This window comes from Aulonocara stuartgranti (assembly GCF_965226115.1).
Source record: "Aulonocara stuartgranti genome assembly, chromosome: 3".
Classification (NCBI taxonomy): Eukaryota; Metazoa; Chordata; class Actinopteri; order Cichliformes; family Cichlidae; genus Aulonocara; species Aulonocara stuartgranti.
This window is the reverse complement of record NC_138941.1, coordinates 46,094,141-46,113,425: the sequence shown is the minus strand read 5'-3', so window position 1 is coordinate 46,113,425 and position 19,285 is coordinate 46,094,141. Positions and strand designations below refer to the sequence as shown.

At 42.7% G+C, this 19,285-nt stretch overlaps 2 protein-coding genes across 8 annotated transcripts in view; both read left to right on the top strand.

Moving 5' to 3' along the window:
* Nucleotides 1-3,758: 3,758 nt before the first annotated feature.
* On the top strand, nucleotides 3,759-8,011 carry nop10 (NOP10 ribonucleoprotein homolog (yeast)). Its single transcript, XM_082528231.1, has 2 exons — nucleotides 3,759-3,994; nucleotides 7,693-8,011. The coding sequence occupies exons 1-2, from the start codon at nucleotides 3,941-3,943 to the stop codon at nucleotides 7,831-7,833; spliced, it is 195 nt and encodes a 64-aa protein (XP_082384357.1). The 5' UTR covers nucleotides 3,759-3,940; the 3' UTR covers nucleotides 7,834-8,011.
* Nucleotides 8,012-11,946: 3,935 nt separating this feature from the next.
* slc12a6 (solute carrier family 12 member 6) overlaps nucleotides 11,947-19,285 on the top strand; it is a 33,252-nt gene continuing 25,913 nt past the window's right edge. For 3 of the 7 annotated variants that reach the window (XM_082519530.1, XM_082519531.1, XM_082519532.1), the window contains exons 1-2: nucleotides 11,947-12,065; nucleotides 16,686-17,422. In XM_082519530.1, the coding sequence (XP_082375656.1) occupies nucleotides 17,203-17,422 (220 nt within the window). In that variant the 5' untranslated portion in view covers nucleotides 11,947-12,065; nucleotides 16,686-17,202. Of the gene's footprint in view, nucleotides 12,066-12,104; nucleotides 12,347-16,685; nucleotides 17,423-19,285 lie in introns of those variants that run through there. The other 4 variants (XM_082519528.1, XM_082519527.1, XM_082519529.1 and 1 more) reach the window with 4 other exon arrangements.

Here is a 19,285-nt window from a genome sequence, read left to right as displayed (position 1 = left end):
TTTTATGAGTGAAACATGTTTTTATTAAACATGTGAACATAATACAAAACAAACTCTTGTAGGGGATACAAAGTTAGAGAAATACAATTTTTTGAAATTACGAGGATCATGCACATCTAGTACCAGCAGAGCGTAGTGGTCAGCGGGACACAAATTTTGTGTCCTTTGCTTTAGCTAGCGGTGAGCGCAGCGTAAGCTGCGTCCAATGTGAAAGGGCCTTCAGGGTCATCCAGGAAAAAAACTGGACTCTAAGTAAAAATCTGTATTCACCAACTAGTTGGCAAGTGGTAGCTAACCAGTTGCAAACCTCCTCCGTCAGTAGTTTTTTATGGAAGACGCCAGCTTGCCTGCAAACACTCGTCAGCTGCACTTTTACAAGCTTCACTATGACTCTGCAATTAGTCCACAAGTATTTGCAGACATGCCAGACCCTTCTTAGGACCACATTCTCCTAGCTACACCCAGCTACCTCCAGCAACCACTAACCGACCACAGGGAGGTTACACGTTTTCCTGAACAGCTGGAGGATGGTGGACAATCTGAGGGAAACTGTCCACTCACACTAAAGCCTCACCTGCTTAATCATTCTTTTTCTCTACAATGGGCCCCAAAACATACAAAACATAGCTTTGTGTTTTATGCAGTAAATCCTCAAATTATTGACTGAGCCATGAACTCATCATGACGGTGGTTATTGAGCCTGCCGATCAAGTAAGGAGCAGGTTGTTTTCCAGACTATTGCATTCAGATTTAATGTTTACAAACAGAGGCATCGCCCCCTGCTGGCTATTACAAGTAATTCAAATCACAGGACCACAGGTCCCCATCAGCTTTTTCTTAACAGTTGCTAACGGCAACAAATATATAACACTTCACATAATTTATTGGTGTGATGCTGTCTTCCTGCTCTAAATATAATGAAAGGGTTATACATGGACAGTTTACCTTACTGACAAACTCCTCGTCTCTGCACAGCTCATCCATATACTCCAGGAAGGAACTGTTTTCCATGTTCAGGTACCCAGCCTCTCCATGCTCCTCCTCCCTGGGGTCTTCAGCCTGAGTGGGAAGCAGCTGGAACAGACGAAGGGTAAAATATCTATATACAAACACAGCTTACAAAATTTATTTTTTCTACTTGTGGATGACTTGGTTGAAAAAGGCTGTTTACAGTTTCAATACAACTGCTCACCTGGTCAAAGAAGGACCCTAGGAGACTAAAACATTCGTCAATGGAATGTTTGTTCACTGCTTCCTCATCTAAAGAGGCTGTAGGTCCGGGAAAACAACAGTCCTCTGTAAGACTGGCTGGGATGTTTTCTTTGGGAGTCTTGCTTTCATTGCCTGGTTCGGCTTCATTGCCTGGGTTGCCTTTGTGTGGATTGTTCTTCTGGTCCTCTGTTAGTGAAGACAGACATAGTAAAAACGGGACAATAACTATTAGCTTTTATTTCTCACTACTCTGCTAAAAGTCTAATTAAATTTCAATCATATTTGATTTTTTTCAGCTGGTGGTCAGCTTAGCTGTTCAGGTACCTTTTGCACAGCTCTTTGACCCCTGACCTCCTGACCCTGCATCCACCTCTGTCCTCTGTCTTGATGCTGTTGTCACCTCTGCGGGCGAACTTATGTAGACCCTGTGGCACAAATGGTGGGGTCAGACACAATCAAGACATATCCAGTATTAGTTATTGTAACATGTGCAGTAATAGAGCCCTTACTGGTTTGCACAGTGAGTCTGAGGGAGCAGCACGATCTGCGGACACAGAATTGGTGGGAGGTGCCCGGGCCTGGAGCTGAAGGGCAGCTGTATGTAGGGCTGGGCCTTGTAACTGTAGCTGGGCATGGGCAGCCAGTAGGACTGTTGAGAAGAGTAGGGCCTATACAGGGGCTCGCCAGGCGATAAAGGCTGGAGGTGGAGCGGAGGCGGGTAGACAGCTGGCAGGAGGATTTGGAAGGAGTCCACCTGGGCTGGGAGATGCTGCACAGCATGCTGCTCCTTTCCTGGATGCCAGTCTACTCTATTTCTTTGCCTTTCTGCAGCTCTTGTTTGGGGGACAAATGGATTTACCCTTGCAGCTGAGCTCACAGGATAGAGCTGCTGTTGCTGAAGGTGCTGCCAGTGTTGCTGCTGAAGGTGTTGGTGGGGGTTGGGATGTTGCAGGGAGAATGGAAACAACTGAGCTGGATCCATCCTGGTTCTGCCTGGTTCGTTTGCTTCTTTACTGTCAGAGATAATAGGGTGATTCATATTGGTGATTTTAACAGTTAAAGGATCGATGAGGATCAAGAAAGACCATTCTGTGTTACACTCTTTTAGATGTCAGAGGTGAAAGCATGATGGGCGGACTGGTTGGAGCTGATAAGAAGGCATCAGTAACTCAAATAAACACTTGTAGGTGCACACAAGGTAAGCAGAAAAGCATATCTGAATGCACAGAAGCAGAAGACCACATCTGGTGTCACTGCTGGCAGCCAAGGACAGGAAACTGAGGCTCCAATTTATACACAATTCCCAAAATTAGACAACTGAAGATTATAAAAACGTTTCCTCTTCTGATGCCCAAAGGCTCGTGTCTTATCTTAAAGCCAGCTTTCACTCTTGCAAACAGGTGCTTTGGAACTCCACGTATGGACAGCTCCACATTAACTAACATGTAAATGCTTAATGTGGTGTAAAGACAAATGTGTCATTAATAACACAACGAGATGTGACCGTGTCACCTACGTGGACATATGTCAGAAACGACAAACAAGCCGAGCCTGAGAAGCTTAGAAGAGCGATCTGCCTTTGAAAAGACCGTAGTAAGAATAAAAACAGTGATGCTGTGGGCTGTGTGCTCTAGCAGAGTATACTCTAACTGTGTGACTGTTAGACAACAACATTACTTAGCCGGGCTCAGTGCATGCAGATAAGTTTTTATTATTAACTTAGTGTTTAGGTGAGGGAGTTTAGATGCTTAAGACTGGGTTAGCTGAACTGGTGGTACAGAGTCACCTCTAATTTCAACACATGCCGTTTAATTTTAACATGAGCAGTTATGACAACCTTTATGAAAACAATCAGTGCTCAGTGAAAGATATCCACACAGTGGTGTTTGCAAACACAAGACAGCCTTTCAGCGTTACATGCACACGACAGAAACAGTGCACACTGTAGTTAATAGCATTTCTCGGTTGCCTTACCTTTGTTAGTGAAGATAAACTAATCTTCTCTTAGATGCTGTAGTAGGTGCACACTCTGCTCAGACCAAAATTCAAAAGAAACCAAATGAAGGCAAATTTTTGTATGTAAACATTCCATATTTCACCCACCTGATGCACAAGAATTCTGCCCCCCCCCTCCCTCACCCCACACATACACACACATACACACACAAATTACTTTATTTATAGTACAGCTTTTATCCATTGCAACTTTTTATGACATGTGGGCTCATTGTTTTGTTTATTTATTTATTTGTCTCTTTTTGATTGCAGATACAAAGTGCTGTAATGTTTTATGAAGGAGTACAGCATAATCATTAACGGAAAAAAGCAAATTATGCAAGAAACTTCAGGTTTAATCTTTTTATCTTATCTTATCTTATCTTATCTTATCTTATCTTATCTTATTTTATTTTTTAAAACTGGGTCACGTGACAATAATAAGCGATCGCGTTAATGGCAACAGAGTTCGGATCTTGTCTCCAGGGTATCGTTTGAGATTCAAACGGAATGCAAAGGGTAGAAAAAGCTAGTGAGACTTCGTTTCCCAGAATGCTCTAAGTGCTGAACCGGATATCCGCTCTTCCGTCCCATAGCGAACCAACGTCCGCTGCACGTGGAAATCCAAGAGAAAAGAGCGCATTACAGCAATTTTTGCGTTGTTTTCGATATAAACAGCTTCGTATACATATTTTGAACCCCTGAAGTGTAAAAACAAACCAGCTCGGTCGGGATGTTTCTGCAGTATTACCTGAATGAAAACGGGGACAGAGTCTACACTCTGAAGGTAAAGTTGTGTTTATCTCCGACATGTTTCCCTTTATTCTTTGTAAACGCGTCTCCGCTGCTAACGTTAACGTAGATGTAAAGAGCTGAAACACCTGGGAAAATGCCCAACTTTAAAATATGGTCTGTTTTTTTTATATGTATGTTTGTATACAGTAAACATTACAGCAAAACGTTTCGGGGATTTTATCGTCACGAAGCCACCATACGCACAGTTTGTACAGTCGCATACGTTTAAAAACCCGAGTGGAGTATCACTCGATAATTGTCATAGCTTGAGGTAAAACTGCTTTGAAATCAAAATAAACACGACAAAATACAAGACGTATGCGTTTAATTAAAGCTATTAAGTAGTAGGTCAGTGTAATATAGTGAAATATGTCAAATTGAGCAAGTGAAACATAAAAGTAGGTGGCTGAAAGTAGTAAAACACGACAGTTAACAGAGTTTATTGGGCAGAAGTTAAAGTAGGCTTTGGCATGTAGCTCAGGTGTGGTGGGGCAGTGTGACTTTGCAGAAAGTTGGAACAACAGTTTTCTTTAATATCTGTAGTGGACAGGCTGCTCTCTGCTGACAGCCCGTCTAGAGCTTGACTGGTCACAGCAGAGCCAGCTCTATAAGCAGCTGTATTAGAAGAGCTCATTATAATTGTCGCCCCTGTAAATTTTGTATAAATGTGAGACCACCGTTAATCTAATCCAACAACGAGGACTGCACCTCTTCACCGTAGTCCAGCACTGCTCTGGAGTGTGCCTCAGTAATGCAAACCAACCAGGTAACCTCAGCGAGCAACGCATGCACAGATTCAGTGTCTGATTTTCAGGAATCATGAGATAATTTGGGACGTTAAGCTTTCAGTTTTATTTGTCATATGCAAGTTAGCACAGGGTCAACATCGCAAAGAAATGGATTTGACGAGCAGAAGACAGTCACTCAGCAGACTGGTACAGTAGAAAAAAATAAAATATAATAAAAATAAATAGAAAAATAGTAAGAGCAAAATATTAATAACATGTAGTAAAAGAAAAAGGAGATTTTCAGTTAACTGACTAAATATATATATATGTGTATGTGTGTGTATATATAAATATATGTACACACTAGTGATTAAATAAAGAAAATCTTAAATAGGGATGTGGGGGGCAGATGGGATATTGTACAGGAATGAGCAGCAGTACAAACTAAACAGTACAAAAGTTTTTGTTTTTTGTGGCAGTTGTTACAGTATTGCACTTTTTAAAAATATAAATACCAATAAAGAGGAGTGACCAGTGCAGATTATACAGAGTACTTGTGAAGCTGCAGGGTAGCTTCTGAGTGCATCCTGTGGAGAGTGTGTGTGTGTTTAAGTGTTGTGGTTGAGGTGTCGTATGGCTTGATGGTGGAAACTGTTTTTAAGTCTTGTAGTCCGAGCAGACAGGCTCCTGTAACGTCTGCCAGATGGTAACAAGGAGAAGAGCTGATGTGCTGGGTGGCTGTGGTCCTTGATGATGCTGTGTGCTTTACAGAGGCATCGCTGAAGATAAATGTCCTGAATGGCAGGAAGCCTCATGCCAGTGATGTGCTCTGCTGGCAGAGCAGCTTCCGTACCAAACTGTAATGCAGCTCGTCAGCAAGCTCTCAATTGCACACCTGTAGAAATTTGAGGTGATGTTGGCGTTCAGCTTGGAATTCCCACACAGCTAAGCGGTCCTTACCTTAGAGCGTAACTCCTGCTTCCCCTGCGGTCCGCTCTTGCTTCCATCTTCCTCCATCTCTTGAGTGTGAGGTTATCACACATTAACTTTTAAGCAGACAGATCCTGGGTTAGGACTGCACAGACGCAGTTTCTGTGTTTGGTGGTATTCATCGGGGTGTTTTGAAATTAGCTGCGATTACAGAATAACCAGATATGTTGGGCACGTAAGAGGGTATGCGCCCACAAACGAATGTTTGGAGTTGCCCTCGATGCGTTTCGTCCACCGTAAGGACATGTCCAACACTTGGCAGTTTTTACTTAAATGCTTTTAGTCGACTTTGAGGTACCTCATGCTTTTTTTGTCACATTCACTGTGAGCATTTTCTTGCGTGACTTCCCTGTAGCTGTCGTGTAGTTTTATCTTTCTTCCTAATAAATAAATGTACATCTTGAGTTGCTTTTCATTTTAACCATGTTGTTTATTAAATCTGAGTCTGTTGGAAAGCCCTTTCGACAGCAAGGGCGTCTTGCATCCTGTGACTTTCCAATCACCTTGAAGGAAATGAGAAATTATGGGCAAGTTTTAGCTCAACAACTGTTGGTTACCTATTAGTTAGGTCACAAGTGAAGAAACTCTTGTGCTGGCTTGTAAAGTTGGGAGGTGGTCTAGTTGCCTGGGGCCAGTAAACACACAGCCTGAGGCAGAAGCAGTCTGCAGACACAGGAAATCTCAGTGATTGAATGTGAACATGGAAATAGTTTGTACACTCAAAGAAAAGGGAACTGTTAGAGCTGTTCTTTCAGATATAGGTTACTGGAGAATGGGTTTATTCCTCCAGCCCACTTAAGATCAAATTGGTCTGAATTGGGAGCTTTATTGAGGAATATAGGGCTCAGACTGGACAAACAGTGAATTCAGACAATAATAATACCATGACACCGACAATTGCAACAAGATGAGTGTGAAGGTGTTGGACTAAATGAATAAATAAGGGATACCTGGTTACGATACATACAGTAAATAAATGGGAACTTGACAGTGTTGTGTAAATGGTATATAGACAACAAAACGGTGTATACAGCTCGATTTGGTTCAGCAGCAGTAATAATGGATGTTTTAAGTACAAACACTATGAGAGTGTTGGTGTTACAGGGTGACGGCCTGTGGGAAGAGACGATCCAGGTGTCTGCTTGTTTTGGCATGAAGTGCTCTGTAGCATTTACCAGTGGGGAGGAGTTGGAACAGGTTGTTTGCGGTATGTCTGTGAAGGTTCTCAGGTTGTGATAGGTCTGCAGTAATTTCACCTGCTTGTTTCCTGACTCTGGATTTGTACGAATCCTGCATGGAGGATGAGTCGACACCAACGTTTGTTTGTTTTACCTGCAGACCCCAGTGTCTGTTATAGTCTGGTCTCGTCCTGTTAAATCCAAACCATACAGTAATGTTTTTCAGAGTGCAGAGAATGAACTTCTTGCAAAAGCTCAGGCTGTTCGTCCTCTGCTGCGTCTTCTTGATGATTTTGTCTGTGTTGGAACAGCTGAACAGCTCCAACTGAAGTCTCCATTTCTGAGCATATTCAGCTCAAGATTGTTCTGATTACACCACAGGGACAGCTGTTCAACCCCACATCTGTATGGAGAGTCATCAGTCATGTCATCTGCACATTTCATGATTTTGACCTACAGGTCTTTAGTGATGCAGTTGTTTGTGTAGAGGGAGAGGACACAACTCTTGAGGCCACCACAGCTGATTTTTCCAGGTGCTGGATGTGGTTCTCCTCAGCGTCATCTACAGCTTTTGCTGTCTGTGTCTCAGGGTCCAACACTGGGCTATGAGGACCATGACTTCTGACTGCTGCAGTTCTAAACTGGTCCTGGGTCTGAATGGTTGTCTCTCTCTCCCTGTGTTAGCTCTGCAACGCCGCCAGCTGTCATGGAGAAATCTGAAAACGTACTGAAAATCTATTTTCATGATTTGAAACCCTTAAAAAGCACAAGCACACTCTTTTCTCTTTCCACAGAAGGTGACTCCAGATGGGGAGCCCACCAGCTCGGCCCACCCAGCTCGATTCTCCCCAGATGACAAGTTTTCCCGGCACCGGGTGATATTGAAGAAACGCTTCAACATACTGCTGACCCAGCAGCCCAAGCCTGTCATGTGAGGAGGAGGAGAAAGACATATCAGGATGGAGCTACAAGGAGAAGAGCGAGAAAACACCTGAGCCGGATTTAAAGGACTGCTCGTACCCTCTATTGATGCGATGATGGAATTTGTTCATTTTTTTTTTTTAAGGGTGGCGGTTTTTAATTTGTTCATACTAAATAAATCTTTGCATCATAGCTCCTCACGTGTTGCCTGTGTGTGTCTAAAATCCAGAATGGCTGACAGCTTGTTGGACAAATGAAGCATTTAAATGCAGATAGTCTTTAATGTGCCACCAACCTACCAGCCAGGGGGCGCTGTAGTATGAAGGTTGTCCTACAGGATTTCCCTATATCCAAAATAACACGATCACGTAATTTGTGGCATTATGAAAACACAGCTGATGATAGATTTGAGGAAGCACTTTAGCTGAGCCTGCAGATTTTCTCCATTTGTTTCCCAAGACAGCCATAACTTCCTCTCAAAGCTTTCTTTTTTTAAAAATCATTCTTTTACTTTTGCAGCCAAACACTGGATCGATTTGTAGATATACGACAGCCAGGTGACTCTTTGTGTGTGACTGCACAGGGTTTTTTTTTTTGTTTGTTTTGTTTTGTTTTGTGTTGTTTTGTTTTTTTTATATATCTTTTGTCCACCTGTCCCACATTCTGATTGGCTCCATTTTGAAATTCAGTGCTGTTAAAGACACTTTAAGTCCTGACTGGTACTGAGTGGCTGTGATCAGAGGTCTCCAGCAGGTTAACACTTCACTTGTGTTTTGCTGCTGACAACATGTTAAAGGTGGAACTGCAAGTGACTCCAACATCACAAGATGTGTGCACAACATGATGCAAACTAATAGGAAGTGTAGATGTCATGGTGTTGTACCTTGGAGTAAACAAGAGGATATTATTAAAAAAAACTCAAACAGTATTTATGCTAAATGTTGATTACTGCTTATTTAAAAGAAGCCAATACAAAGAACTGGTACAAAGCTGACCTCCAATTGTTAAATAATGGATGGACATTGTGAGGGAAGTCACCTTTATGTCAGCTGAATAATGTGCTACCTTTTTCTAACTTAGATGGATTAGAGAACTATAACTTGGTAAATATAGTTTGTTTGTTTTTTTTGTCCTTTTTTTTTTTTAAGAATTTGTCGGCTTTCTTAAAATGTGACAAAGTTTAGAAAGGAAAAAAGTTGTAATTCAAAAAAGTGCATTTGGACTGACACCCATATTTTTGTGGGAAACAAACGGCAGTTATTCAGACCAAAAGGAGAAAAGTACTAAAATTCACCTCCTTATGCTCATTGAATACTGCTAAAAAAAATCTAATTTAAATTAAGGGACCACTCAGTCATCACAAATTATCCCAAAGTCAGTTAAACTTCAGGGAGATCAGAGTGTACGGTTTGGAAACATAAATCATTTGTAGAAAGCCAATAAGAGGAATGGTTTCTCAGACTATTGCTCTTTCCTTATCCCTCCTGACTGCCGTTGTCACTCCTGTTAGCCTGAGGGATCACCTTGCATGATGAGATGATGAATGGTGTCCTGCTGGATCTTCTCCCAGTCCTAGATCAAGATATCTGTGGGCTCCTGCACAGCATTTCTGACATGATGAAAGGTCTGGGCTCCGGTCTGGGGTGTGTGAGGGACAGTCACGTCCAGAATCTGCCTGCACACTCTGATCACAAGAGGCCTGATGTTTTCCCACATGAGATGAACCCTGGGTTTACTGCATCAGCATAAGGTCTGAGGATTTAACCCCAGCACATTTTTGACCTATTTTCAGGCTGACTCTTATAAAGACAGCTTAACATGCCTGAAGTTGAACCGTTTTACACTGAAATGATCAAGCTTTCCCTTCATTTTCTTGAGCCATATATTTACTTACTTATATTTACTTAGATTAAAATCAAATTACCCGTAAAAAGTACTCTTCAACCTGAGCCTGAGGTTGGGAAGCGTCCCACAGCTCTGGAAAACCTCCTGTGTTGTACCAGTGCCAAAGACTTCACGCCCCAAGGACCTCAACAGCTACAGGCCGGTGGCTCTGACATCCCACCTGATGAAGACCCTGGAGCGGTTGGTCCTGGCTCAGCTTCGGCGCCTAACAAGCTCATCACTGGACCCACTTCAGTTTGCCTACCAGCCTGGCATTGGAGCGGATGATGCCGTCATTCACCTCCTACATCGTTCCCTCGCTCACCTGGAGACCGCTGGAAGCACTGTGAGAATCATGTTCTTTGATTTCTCCAGTGCCTTCAACACTATTCTTCCCTCGGTTCTGAAGGACAAGCTGGAGAACTCTGGAGTGGACCATCACCTCACTACCTGGATTTTGGACTACCTCACCGACCGACCACAGTATGTGAGGACTCAGGGCTGTGTGTCGGACAGGGTCGTCTGCAGTACGGGGGCCCCACAGGGAACGGTTCTGGCTCCGTTCCTCTTCACCATCTACACTGCAGACTTCTCCCACAATTCCACCCAGTGCTTCCTGCAGAAGTTCTCTGATGACTCTGCAATAGTCGGCCTCATCACTGATGGGGACGACAAGGAGTACAGAGGACTGACTCAAGACTTTGTGGACTGGTGCCAGCTGAACTACCTCCAGATCAACGCCAGTAAAACCAAGGAGCTGGTGGTAGACTTCCGCAGGCACAAGCATTCTCCACTGCAACCACTGAACATCCAGGGTATGGACATTGAGGCTGTGGACAGCTACAGGTACCTTGGTGTTCATCTGAACAACAGACTGGACTGGACTCATAACTCAGACGCCCTCTACAGGAAAGGGCAGAGCAGGCTGTACCTGCTGCGGAGACTCAGGTCGTTTGGGGTGGAGGGCCCACTCCTGAAGACCTTCTATGACTCTGTGGTGGCTTCTGCTATCTTTTATGGTGTGGTCTGCTGGGGCGGCAGCATCTCTGCTGGGGACAGGAAGAGACTGAACAGGGTGATCCGAAGGGCCAGCTCTGTTCTAGGATGCCCTCTGGACCCAGTGGAGGTGGTGAGTGACAGGAGAACGGCGGCTAAGCTGTCATCCGTGTTGGACAACGTCTCCCACCCCATGCAGCAGACTGTGACAGCACTGAGCAGCTCCTTCAGTGGGAGACTGCGGCACCCACGGTGTGGGACGGAGAGATTTCGCAGGTCTTTCCTCCCCACTGCTGTCAGACTCCACAACAAAGACTTTAACTGAACAAACACACACATCCACACATGTGCAATAACACTAAGTGCAATAATCTTTTCTGGCATCGTTGTATTTTTACTCAGTTGTATATAGCATTCGTATTCTATTTTTATCTTATTGTATATTTTTATTCTATTTTATTCTACTGTATATAGTATATTATTTTATTCTATTCTGTACAGCTGTGTACTGTATTTATTCTTATTGTATTCTAATTTTTGCCTCATAACTTTTGCACTGTCCACTTCCTGCTGTGACAAAACAAATTTCCCACGTGTGGGACTAATAAAGGTTATCTTATCTTATCTTAAAGCTTTCCCAGCAGAAAATACAGTGAAACAATGGAAAGAATTGATTACTGAAGTATTTTTAGAAGAACATACAATTTAATTCAGAAAATAGCAAAGGGCATAGTATTTCAGATATTTAATTTTACATTCTTGAATTGTTAATGCACCGATAATTTATGTAAGTTACATATTTTAGAGCCAGGTACTGGTTCCCAATATGTGGATTTGGGCCTAGTCCAAAGGGTCAGACTATAAGTGTGAGGAAAGAAGCAAAACTAATGTTAGCTGACAGAAGTACTTAAAACGTATTTTTAATATGGCAAAGTAACTAGTAGCTACAGCTTGCAGATAAATATAAAAGTACCAGAAATGTATTACAAATAGCAAAAGAGTGTGTAAAAAGTAAATCTGTATTAAATCTGGTATTGATCAAAAATATATTTAAAGAAATAAGTGATGCATTTCATATTTTTAGCAGCACTGTTCGTGTTCACTGTTCGATAGCTAGCCGCTGTCTACTCGAACTACATTTCCCAAGTAGCTTTTACCCCGTGTCTGTCACTAAGCATGCGCAAGACGTTTTAGCGACGGCGAGGAATAGAGGACCCCCCAGGCGCTCGCGCGTGTGTATGGTTGAGTCGATTGAACAACCCAAAAAAAAAAAAAAAAGTCCCGAGAAAACCTGGGAGACACTCCCAAATTTTTAGTGATTTAAAACAGCCATATGTGCATAGGGCCACATGGAAGCCAGAGCCAGGTATGTGTTTCATGTGATAACTGTCTGAACTCCGGGCTTTTTCTCTATCGGTGTCGGTGAGGCAGCCGGGGCTCCGCGGAGTTGACAGTTTATGGCACGGCTAGCCGCTGAGCTAGCTTCGGTTAGCCGCGCCGACTGTAGACGAGCGGCTTCACCCGATACGACCTCCACGTATGAGTGTGTGTATTTGTTACCACCTATGGATATCTGGTTGATGGGTCGGCGCTGGGCGTGATGCTCTTCGACACAAGACGCTTGGTTGAAAGGAAAATCACAACTTTGTGAGTAACGAGCTAATTACCCGGCCGGTTTATCCCGGAATAACCACGCGTTTTTGGACGTTTTTTTTACGTCTTTATTTTCAAGCCGCTCTTAAACATATCCCCCATGTCGTAAAAATCGCTCTTCACGAGGTTTGAGTTAATGTCTGCTTGGCATTTTATCCTAACGCTGGCTCTGGCCATATCGTGTCGTCTGCAGGTGTTCAGTGACCGGTTCGAGCCAGAATTATTATGGCCAGCTTAATTGGCTTACAATGGGCGGTGGTTAGAGAGGCGAGCATCCCAGCCAGCTTTGATTTTCCTAAACTGGTTAATTAAAGACTTTTCTTAATTGGTAAAGGTGTGTTTGGCCATGTCCTCGTCTCTGGATCATATTTGCTTACAGCCGCATTACCCTCGTGATGGAGGCTGCCTGCCAAAAGCGCAAGAGGACCCAATCTCCCTAATTTAACTGTAAAGTTCCTTAACGATAGTAAAATTAAGGCAGTATTTTCACTTAATTGATCTCAGACCTGGGAAAATCTTGAACTAGATGAGGTTAAAGCTAGTTACTGCTAGTTTAGCTAAAATAATAATCTTTAGTCATGGCGGTTAGATATGTTTAGGAGGTCAGGTAGCCTCACAGATATTGATCTGGGAGCTTGGCAAACTAATCCATGATCATTAATACTGGCCCACATTGGTAGCAAGGCATTATGACTGTCTCCTGATGCAAAGGTAACAGCTTAAAATACAAAAATAGGCCCCGAGTTAGCACGAAAAAGGAACAAAATGTGCTCAATCCTTATGCTTGGACAAAAAAGGTGGTTGAATATGCTGTAATGTTATCTAAGTGACACACATAAGAGTAAATGTGTGTGTTTAACATATTCTTTAAAGGAAACCAGAGCCAGGCATTCGTTTCAAATGACTAATGTTTGAGCTCTGAGGGTTTGTCTTGGGCATTTGTAAGTGTTGATAAGGCAGCATTAATAAAAAATGACCAACAAAGAGGCACCAAAATTTTACTGGCACTGCTTGGGTAAAGGGTCACTGTAAATAAATCACTGCTCAGTGAAAATATTGTAAACTGTATGCAGTAAAACAAGTGAAAATCAGTCAAACTAATATACCCAAAAGTGCAGTGTTAAATATTCCAAGGTTAAAGCAATGCTATGTGTATTATAGATAAAATATTATAAGTAAATCCAGGTGTAATGGGAAGTTTGATGGCCACAGGTTGGAATGATTTTAGGTTTTCAGGTTTATTTATAAATGTTCTAGAGCCAAAACACAAGAATTCACCTCTAAGTGCTTTATATTGTGAGATAACTAGGGCTGCACGATTTTGCATAAAATGAGAATCACGATTTATTTGCTTAGAATTGAGATCACGATTCTCTCACGATTTTCTTTTCCAGTATAAATATTTATTGCACTTATTAACTGCACATCAACTTCGTAACAGTTGAGACTGAACATAAAAACAATAAATAAACATAAAAACAACAAATGTCTCACGTTTTGTTGTTGCTGCAAAATGTTGTACTGCTTGAAATTCCGTCTCCACCGTTGCTCACACTGCGTGTATAGAGCAGGTAGTGCAACAATAGAAAAATAGTTGCGGGACGGCACTGTGTAGCGTTTGTCTAGGGTGTTGATCATTTTCCTAAATCCCTCGTTTTGCACAGTGTTGATGGGAGCCATATCTTTGGTCAGGTGATAAGTGATAGCCTCCGTAATTTCTTTGTGCCTGCGGGAGGTCGATGGGTATGGGGAAGCGCTGTATAAGGTTCCCGTTATTGATGTTTGGGTGGTTGACCGGGACGGATTTTCTCCTGTCACTTTCTCGTCATCCCTGAGGTGCTCTCCGTTGTTTTTTCCCTGCTAATTTTAGCAGCCAGCTTCTGTATCACGTGGTATAAGGCTCCGCCCTTGTCATTTGTTGAGCAGGAAGAGTGAGCGCTTGTTTTCATGCAGATTACGTCCTGGATCAAAATGTGGTACAATCGTCGTCTTTTTTTTCTTATTCTTTTTTTTTAAATCGTTGTCATTTGGAAATGAGATCGCACATAAGTATGAATTGAGATCGCGATTTTCTAACGATTAATCGTGCAGCCCTAGAGATAACCCTACAATAATACAGAGAAAACTCCTAAACTAGATGACTCTGTATGAACAAGTACTTAGTGATAGTGGGGAGGAAAGACTCTTGGGATGAAGACGGGCCAAAAGAGACACATGATTAGTACCTTCCAACTAGTGGATGACCTGCTCTTTCTCCTTCCTCGTCCTCTTCACATTGCTGGGGTTTTTTTTTTGTTTTGTTTTGTTTCTTTGTTTTTTAAACCAAGCTGTTGTCGGTGAAAACATCAATCTGGAGGTTTCAGAACAAGACTTCAGAAACAAGCTCATGACATCATGATCACTACGTCATTCTTTTCTACTGTCTATGAAGCCAACATTGGCAGTCACATAAAGGTGGTCATCAACTGGATAGGTCAGCCCAGGGCTTCCCAGTCTAGCTACTTTGGACACTCGTACTATCTGCGCCCTGAGGTTCAAGTGTTCTTCTGGGAATAGTGATGCTATTTCCCAGGGATTCCATGGTGGTGGTCAGTATCATATAGTTGGTCTTGTCACATGTCGGGAAGCTGTTATTTCACTTACAAGATCATTGAACATGCAACAGTGAGGGTTACAGATGATTTATTTTACCACAGTGGTGGATCAGTATCATCACATATTTGAAGCCAAAGTATCTGTGTTATATCAGAAGTGTAGTAAACTGTGCATCTGTGGATTGAGGCATTCTCAGCAGGGATGGATATATTTGGGTGGATATCCAAGCATTTATCAGTTCTTCTGTCTCGTTCTTTATTGATTCTTTTATGATTAATTGTGGAAAAATTTAAGCCTCCACAGGTTTGGAGAATCTTCAAAACTCTAAAGACAAGTAACAGAATTTGATAAAATCCTGCATGTGACTCATGGCATGCGAAAGCTCTGCTGCCATGAGTTTGATGGCGTCATTTAGTTACGCACAACTGTGAGAAAAACACACTGACACTGATAGAAGCATCTGATAAGCCTGGAGACATACAGCTCACATGGACTGGGTCATTTTGGAATCAGCCCTCAGTGGCAGTTTTAAAGGCCACTGCTTGCTCGTTGACCACAGCATGGTCACTGAATTGTTTCTACATTGCTCTCTGTATGTTGGCATCGCTACACATCAGCGTGAACTTAAAGTTGGGTTAGATTTAGACGGGCGTGTTGATCTCTAGTAGGAGGCAAGGCTCAGTCGTCTATCAGTGAATGTCAGACTGAAGATTGAGGTAGTAATATCTGCGCTGAGGCTCTGACATGTTCTGCCAGCTCATTCTATCACCTCGCTGTACGTTGTCTGCCCCCACCCCAAATCTAGCTTTCTTATTAGAAACACATGCTGGTGAGTTATAATGGAAACTAATTTAGGTGTAGCTCAAATATGGCTGGAGGAGGCTCACGAAAATAACCTCACGCCCGCCTCAGAGCAGATGCTTTTCACGCTGCAGCTTTCTTTATCTTTGAGAAACCCCCCTCCTTACCCCCTCTCCACCCATCTCGTCCACTTCTGAATGCAGACTGACAAAGACTGTTAGACGGGTAGCGTTATAAAACAGGAAAGAGAGGCCACGTCTGTGAATGCAGAGTGAGAAAAAACAGCCAGGAGCTACTGGCACAACCGGTTGGAACCGCTCTCTTTTAATAATTAAATTATGATTCAAGCTAAAACAACAATTCAGATACACAATGTCCACCTGTGCTGGGTCACTTCTTTCCCTCAGGTTAGTTAGCACACTGGATATCTAGTTCACTAACCACTGAAGGCGCTGGACAACAGTGATGTTCACAGTGCTTACTGTTTCACACCTCCTTTACTTAGAGAGCAGTCATGCTGCTCTGAGAAGATGATACTTGTGATGAACAGTCGTTTTCATAGAGTTGTTTCATTGGCATGTAGAGAAAAGGAATTGGGTTGAAATGTGTGGGTTTTTTATGTTGAGTTAAGAAGCACCATGACTGGTGCATAGATGCATTTTATGGTACAACAGAAGAAGTGCTTGGTGTTAACACACACTGTATATGAAAGATAGACACATCCAGCTCTCCCTTGTTGGTTTATGGATGCATTTAGTATTTTAGCTGCTGTTATTATCTTGTTTTTTTTTTTTTTCAGATTTCTTTCAGTTTGTTTGTTTCTTTTAAATTTAATTCTGCTTTATGTTTTTCCTGTCTGTCTGTACCCCTCACTGTACCACTTTCTTCCCTTCCTTTGCCCTGGCTCTGACCTCTAATGTGTGATATCATTATAAAGACATCTTTACCTCTAAGGTTGCTTGACAGACAAGTTTTACTTATGTTTACTTGAGAAATAGCAGAGAAAGACAAGTTTAATGCACTTGACTGCTGAGCCATAGGAATTGAAACAAAGTGCAGGTAGAAGAGAGAACGCACTGAGGGCAGTTTAAAGATTTAGCTTGATAATAAAAGACAGCCTCAGCTGTTTGTGTCATATCATGTCTCAGTTTTTATTCTACACATTCCCAAATTTATAGCCAGGGATTTGATCATTTTGTGCTTGTGTCACTGGAAACATTTATTTGTTGTACCTTTTCTTTCACATGCCGTGTGGAAGAAGTCTAGTTTGCTTAAATGGAGAATTTCAGCGTCAAAAGGGCAAATTGTAGAGGACGCCATTACCTCAGCATCAACTGCAAAATAGCCTAGCCTAGCTCAGCTCAGCCCTGCTGGCCAGTCCGTGACTCCTCCTTCCCCTTCCCTCTTCTCCCACATAGTGCCCCTCCACCCCTGTCTCTTTCAAGTGAGCTATAATGGCATCGGTGCGCTTCACCGTGACGCCCACTAAGGCGGAGGACCTCCCAGGGGGGTCAGACCTGTCACCTGACATCAGCCTGCGCTCCGGTTCCCGTGTGCGCTTTGAGTCAGACAGCGCCAACCGAAGTGACCCACTAAGCGAAGTTTCTGGAGGTGTGACGACGACTTCTGCAGGAGGAGGGGCTGACAGCCCGGATCACAGCAGTATAGACCAAGGTGAGGATACACACACCTAACACAAAGACATTTCTTTTTAACTGATGGTGTTTATTCTTTATACTTGAGACATGACAGCTGTCACGTCCTCTTTGAAGTTTCTTCATTGGCTGCATTATGTGTGACAGGCCTGTGCAGTGACCATGATTTAACCATCGGAAAAGGGGGGCTGGGATCAGGCTTATGTTGCTTAAGTCGGTGTGTTGTTTCCTGGCTTTTGCTACATGATGACTGGTTTTTAAAATTGATTCTGATAAGGTTTGATTGATTAATTGATTGATTTTTTTTTTTTTGTGGAAAAAATTTGACCTACCTAACTTTTCAGCTCGGTGTCTGAAAACGGTGTGGCAAGAGAACAGAAAAAAGCTTTGACATGTCACTTCCTATGTGGCATGATGTCTGCGTCATTGACTTTGCAATGTCCAAGTGTCAGAAAAACATCCAGGCATCGATAAAAGATATTGATGAGTCTTTGAGACTTATGAATAGTCTGCTTTTTTTCTTTTTTTTCTGAATTTTACTGTCTAGTTTCTAATGCCAGTCCTTTTCCTGTCTTACTTGAGCCCCAGTTCAGTTTGTTTTAGTTATTTATATATATCCATTAGGGGTGCAACGATATTCGTATCGATATTGAACCGTTCGATACAGTGCTTTCGGTTCGGTACACATATGTATCGAACAATACAACATTTGTAATTTATTTTATCAACTTTCCTTCTGACGATGCTGTCTGTGTTGAGCGCTCAGTGAATCTGCGTTCGACTACTCCGCCTAGGCTGCACTGTCGAGCGCAGATCCACTGAGCGCTCAACACAGACAGCATAGTCAGAAGGAAGAGCGCAGGGCAAGCTAGCGAGACAGAAGTTAAGCTCTCCTTGCAACATTCAGATCTGGCGTTTGGAATTATTTTGGTTTTCATGTGACGTATGACCCTGAAGGTAAGCGAGTCATGGACTAAAGTAAAACAGTATGTTGGATGTGCCATGCAATGCTCAATTACATGGGTGGGAACTAGTGTGTTAGCGCAGTTAGCTCGTTAACGTGTTGGCCGTCTAGCCCCATGCACGGGGCGATCGGCGGTAGCTCGTTAACGGAGATTTGCCGTGTTGTGGCGTTAAGGTCATTTCAACGAGATTAACCTGAAAGCACTAGTGGGAACACAACGAATATGACTGCACATTTACGCAGACATCATCCTAGTGCAAAGACAAAAACAACAAGCATGCTACTAACTTTAGCCGAGTCATTTAGACAGCTGTTAGCACATGATTCTCCTTATGCTGCTGAGAATATAGCCCAGAAGAACCGGATAGTATAGCTTTTATTTTGGAAAGAGCCATTTCTCTGTAATAAACTCTCTTTTCCAAAGATGAGTGATTCCTCAATCAGATACAGGGCTTGCAATATCGCTAGCCCGACGTCCCGGAGCTAGCGATTTTTTCAGTCGGGCTACCAAAATCTCTCTGCCCTGCCCGTCCGGCTATCGTAGGAAGGAAAAATATATGTCAATGCTTTTGCATTCTTTCAGAAATGTAGCTGGGTAATTATGTCATTGGCATCGGTGAGCCACTGTCAATATGTGACATATTGAAGTCGCGTTTGAATTTGCGCTTGTTTTTTTGCTTTCACTTTGCAATCGTGCGAACTGTGTATAGAGAGCGACAGCACTGATCTGTGAGTGATGATAATTTGTGCACCAATTCCTCTGACATCGTCTTATTAATCGTTAGCTTACTATGCAAACATGACAAGTGAAATCTCCCGCAGCTTAAACATGTGAGAGGTTGATCGCAGAGAATCGCTGAGCTTATGTGAGTGCGTGTGTAAAAGCAGCAGGATATATATTTTAGTTCTGCTGAGCCA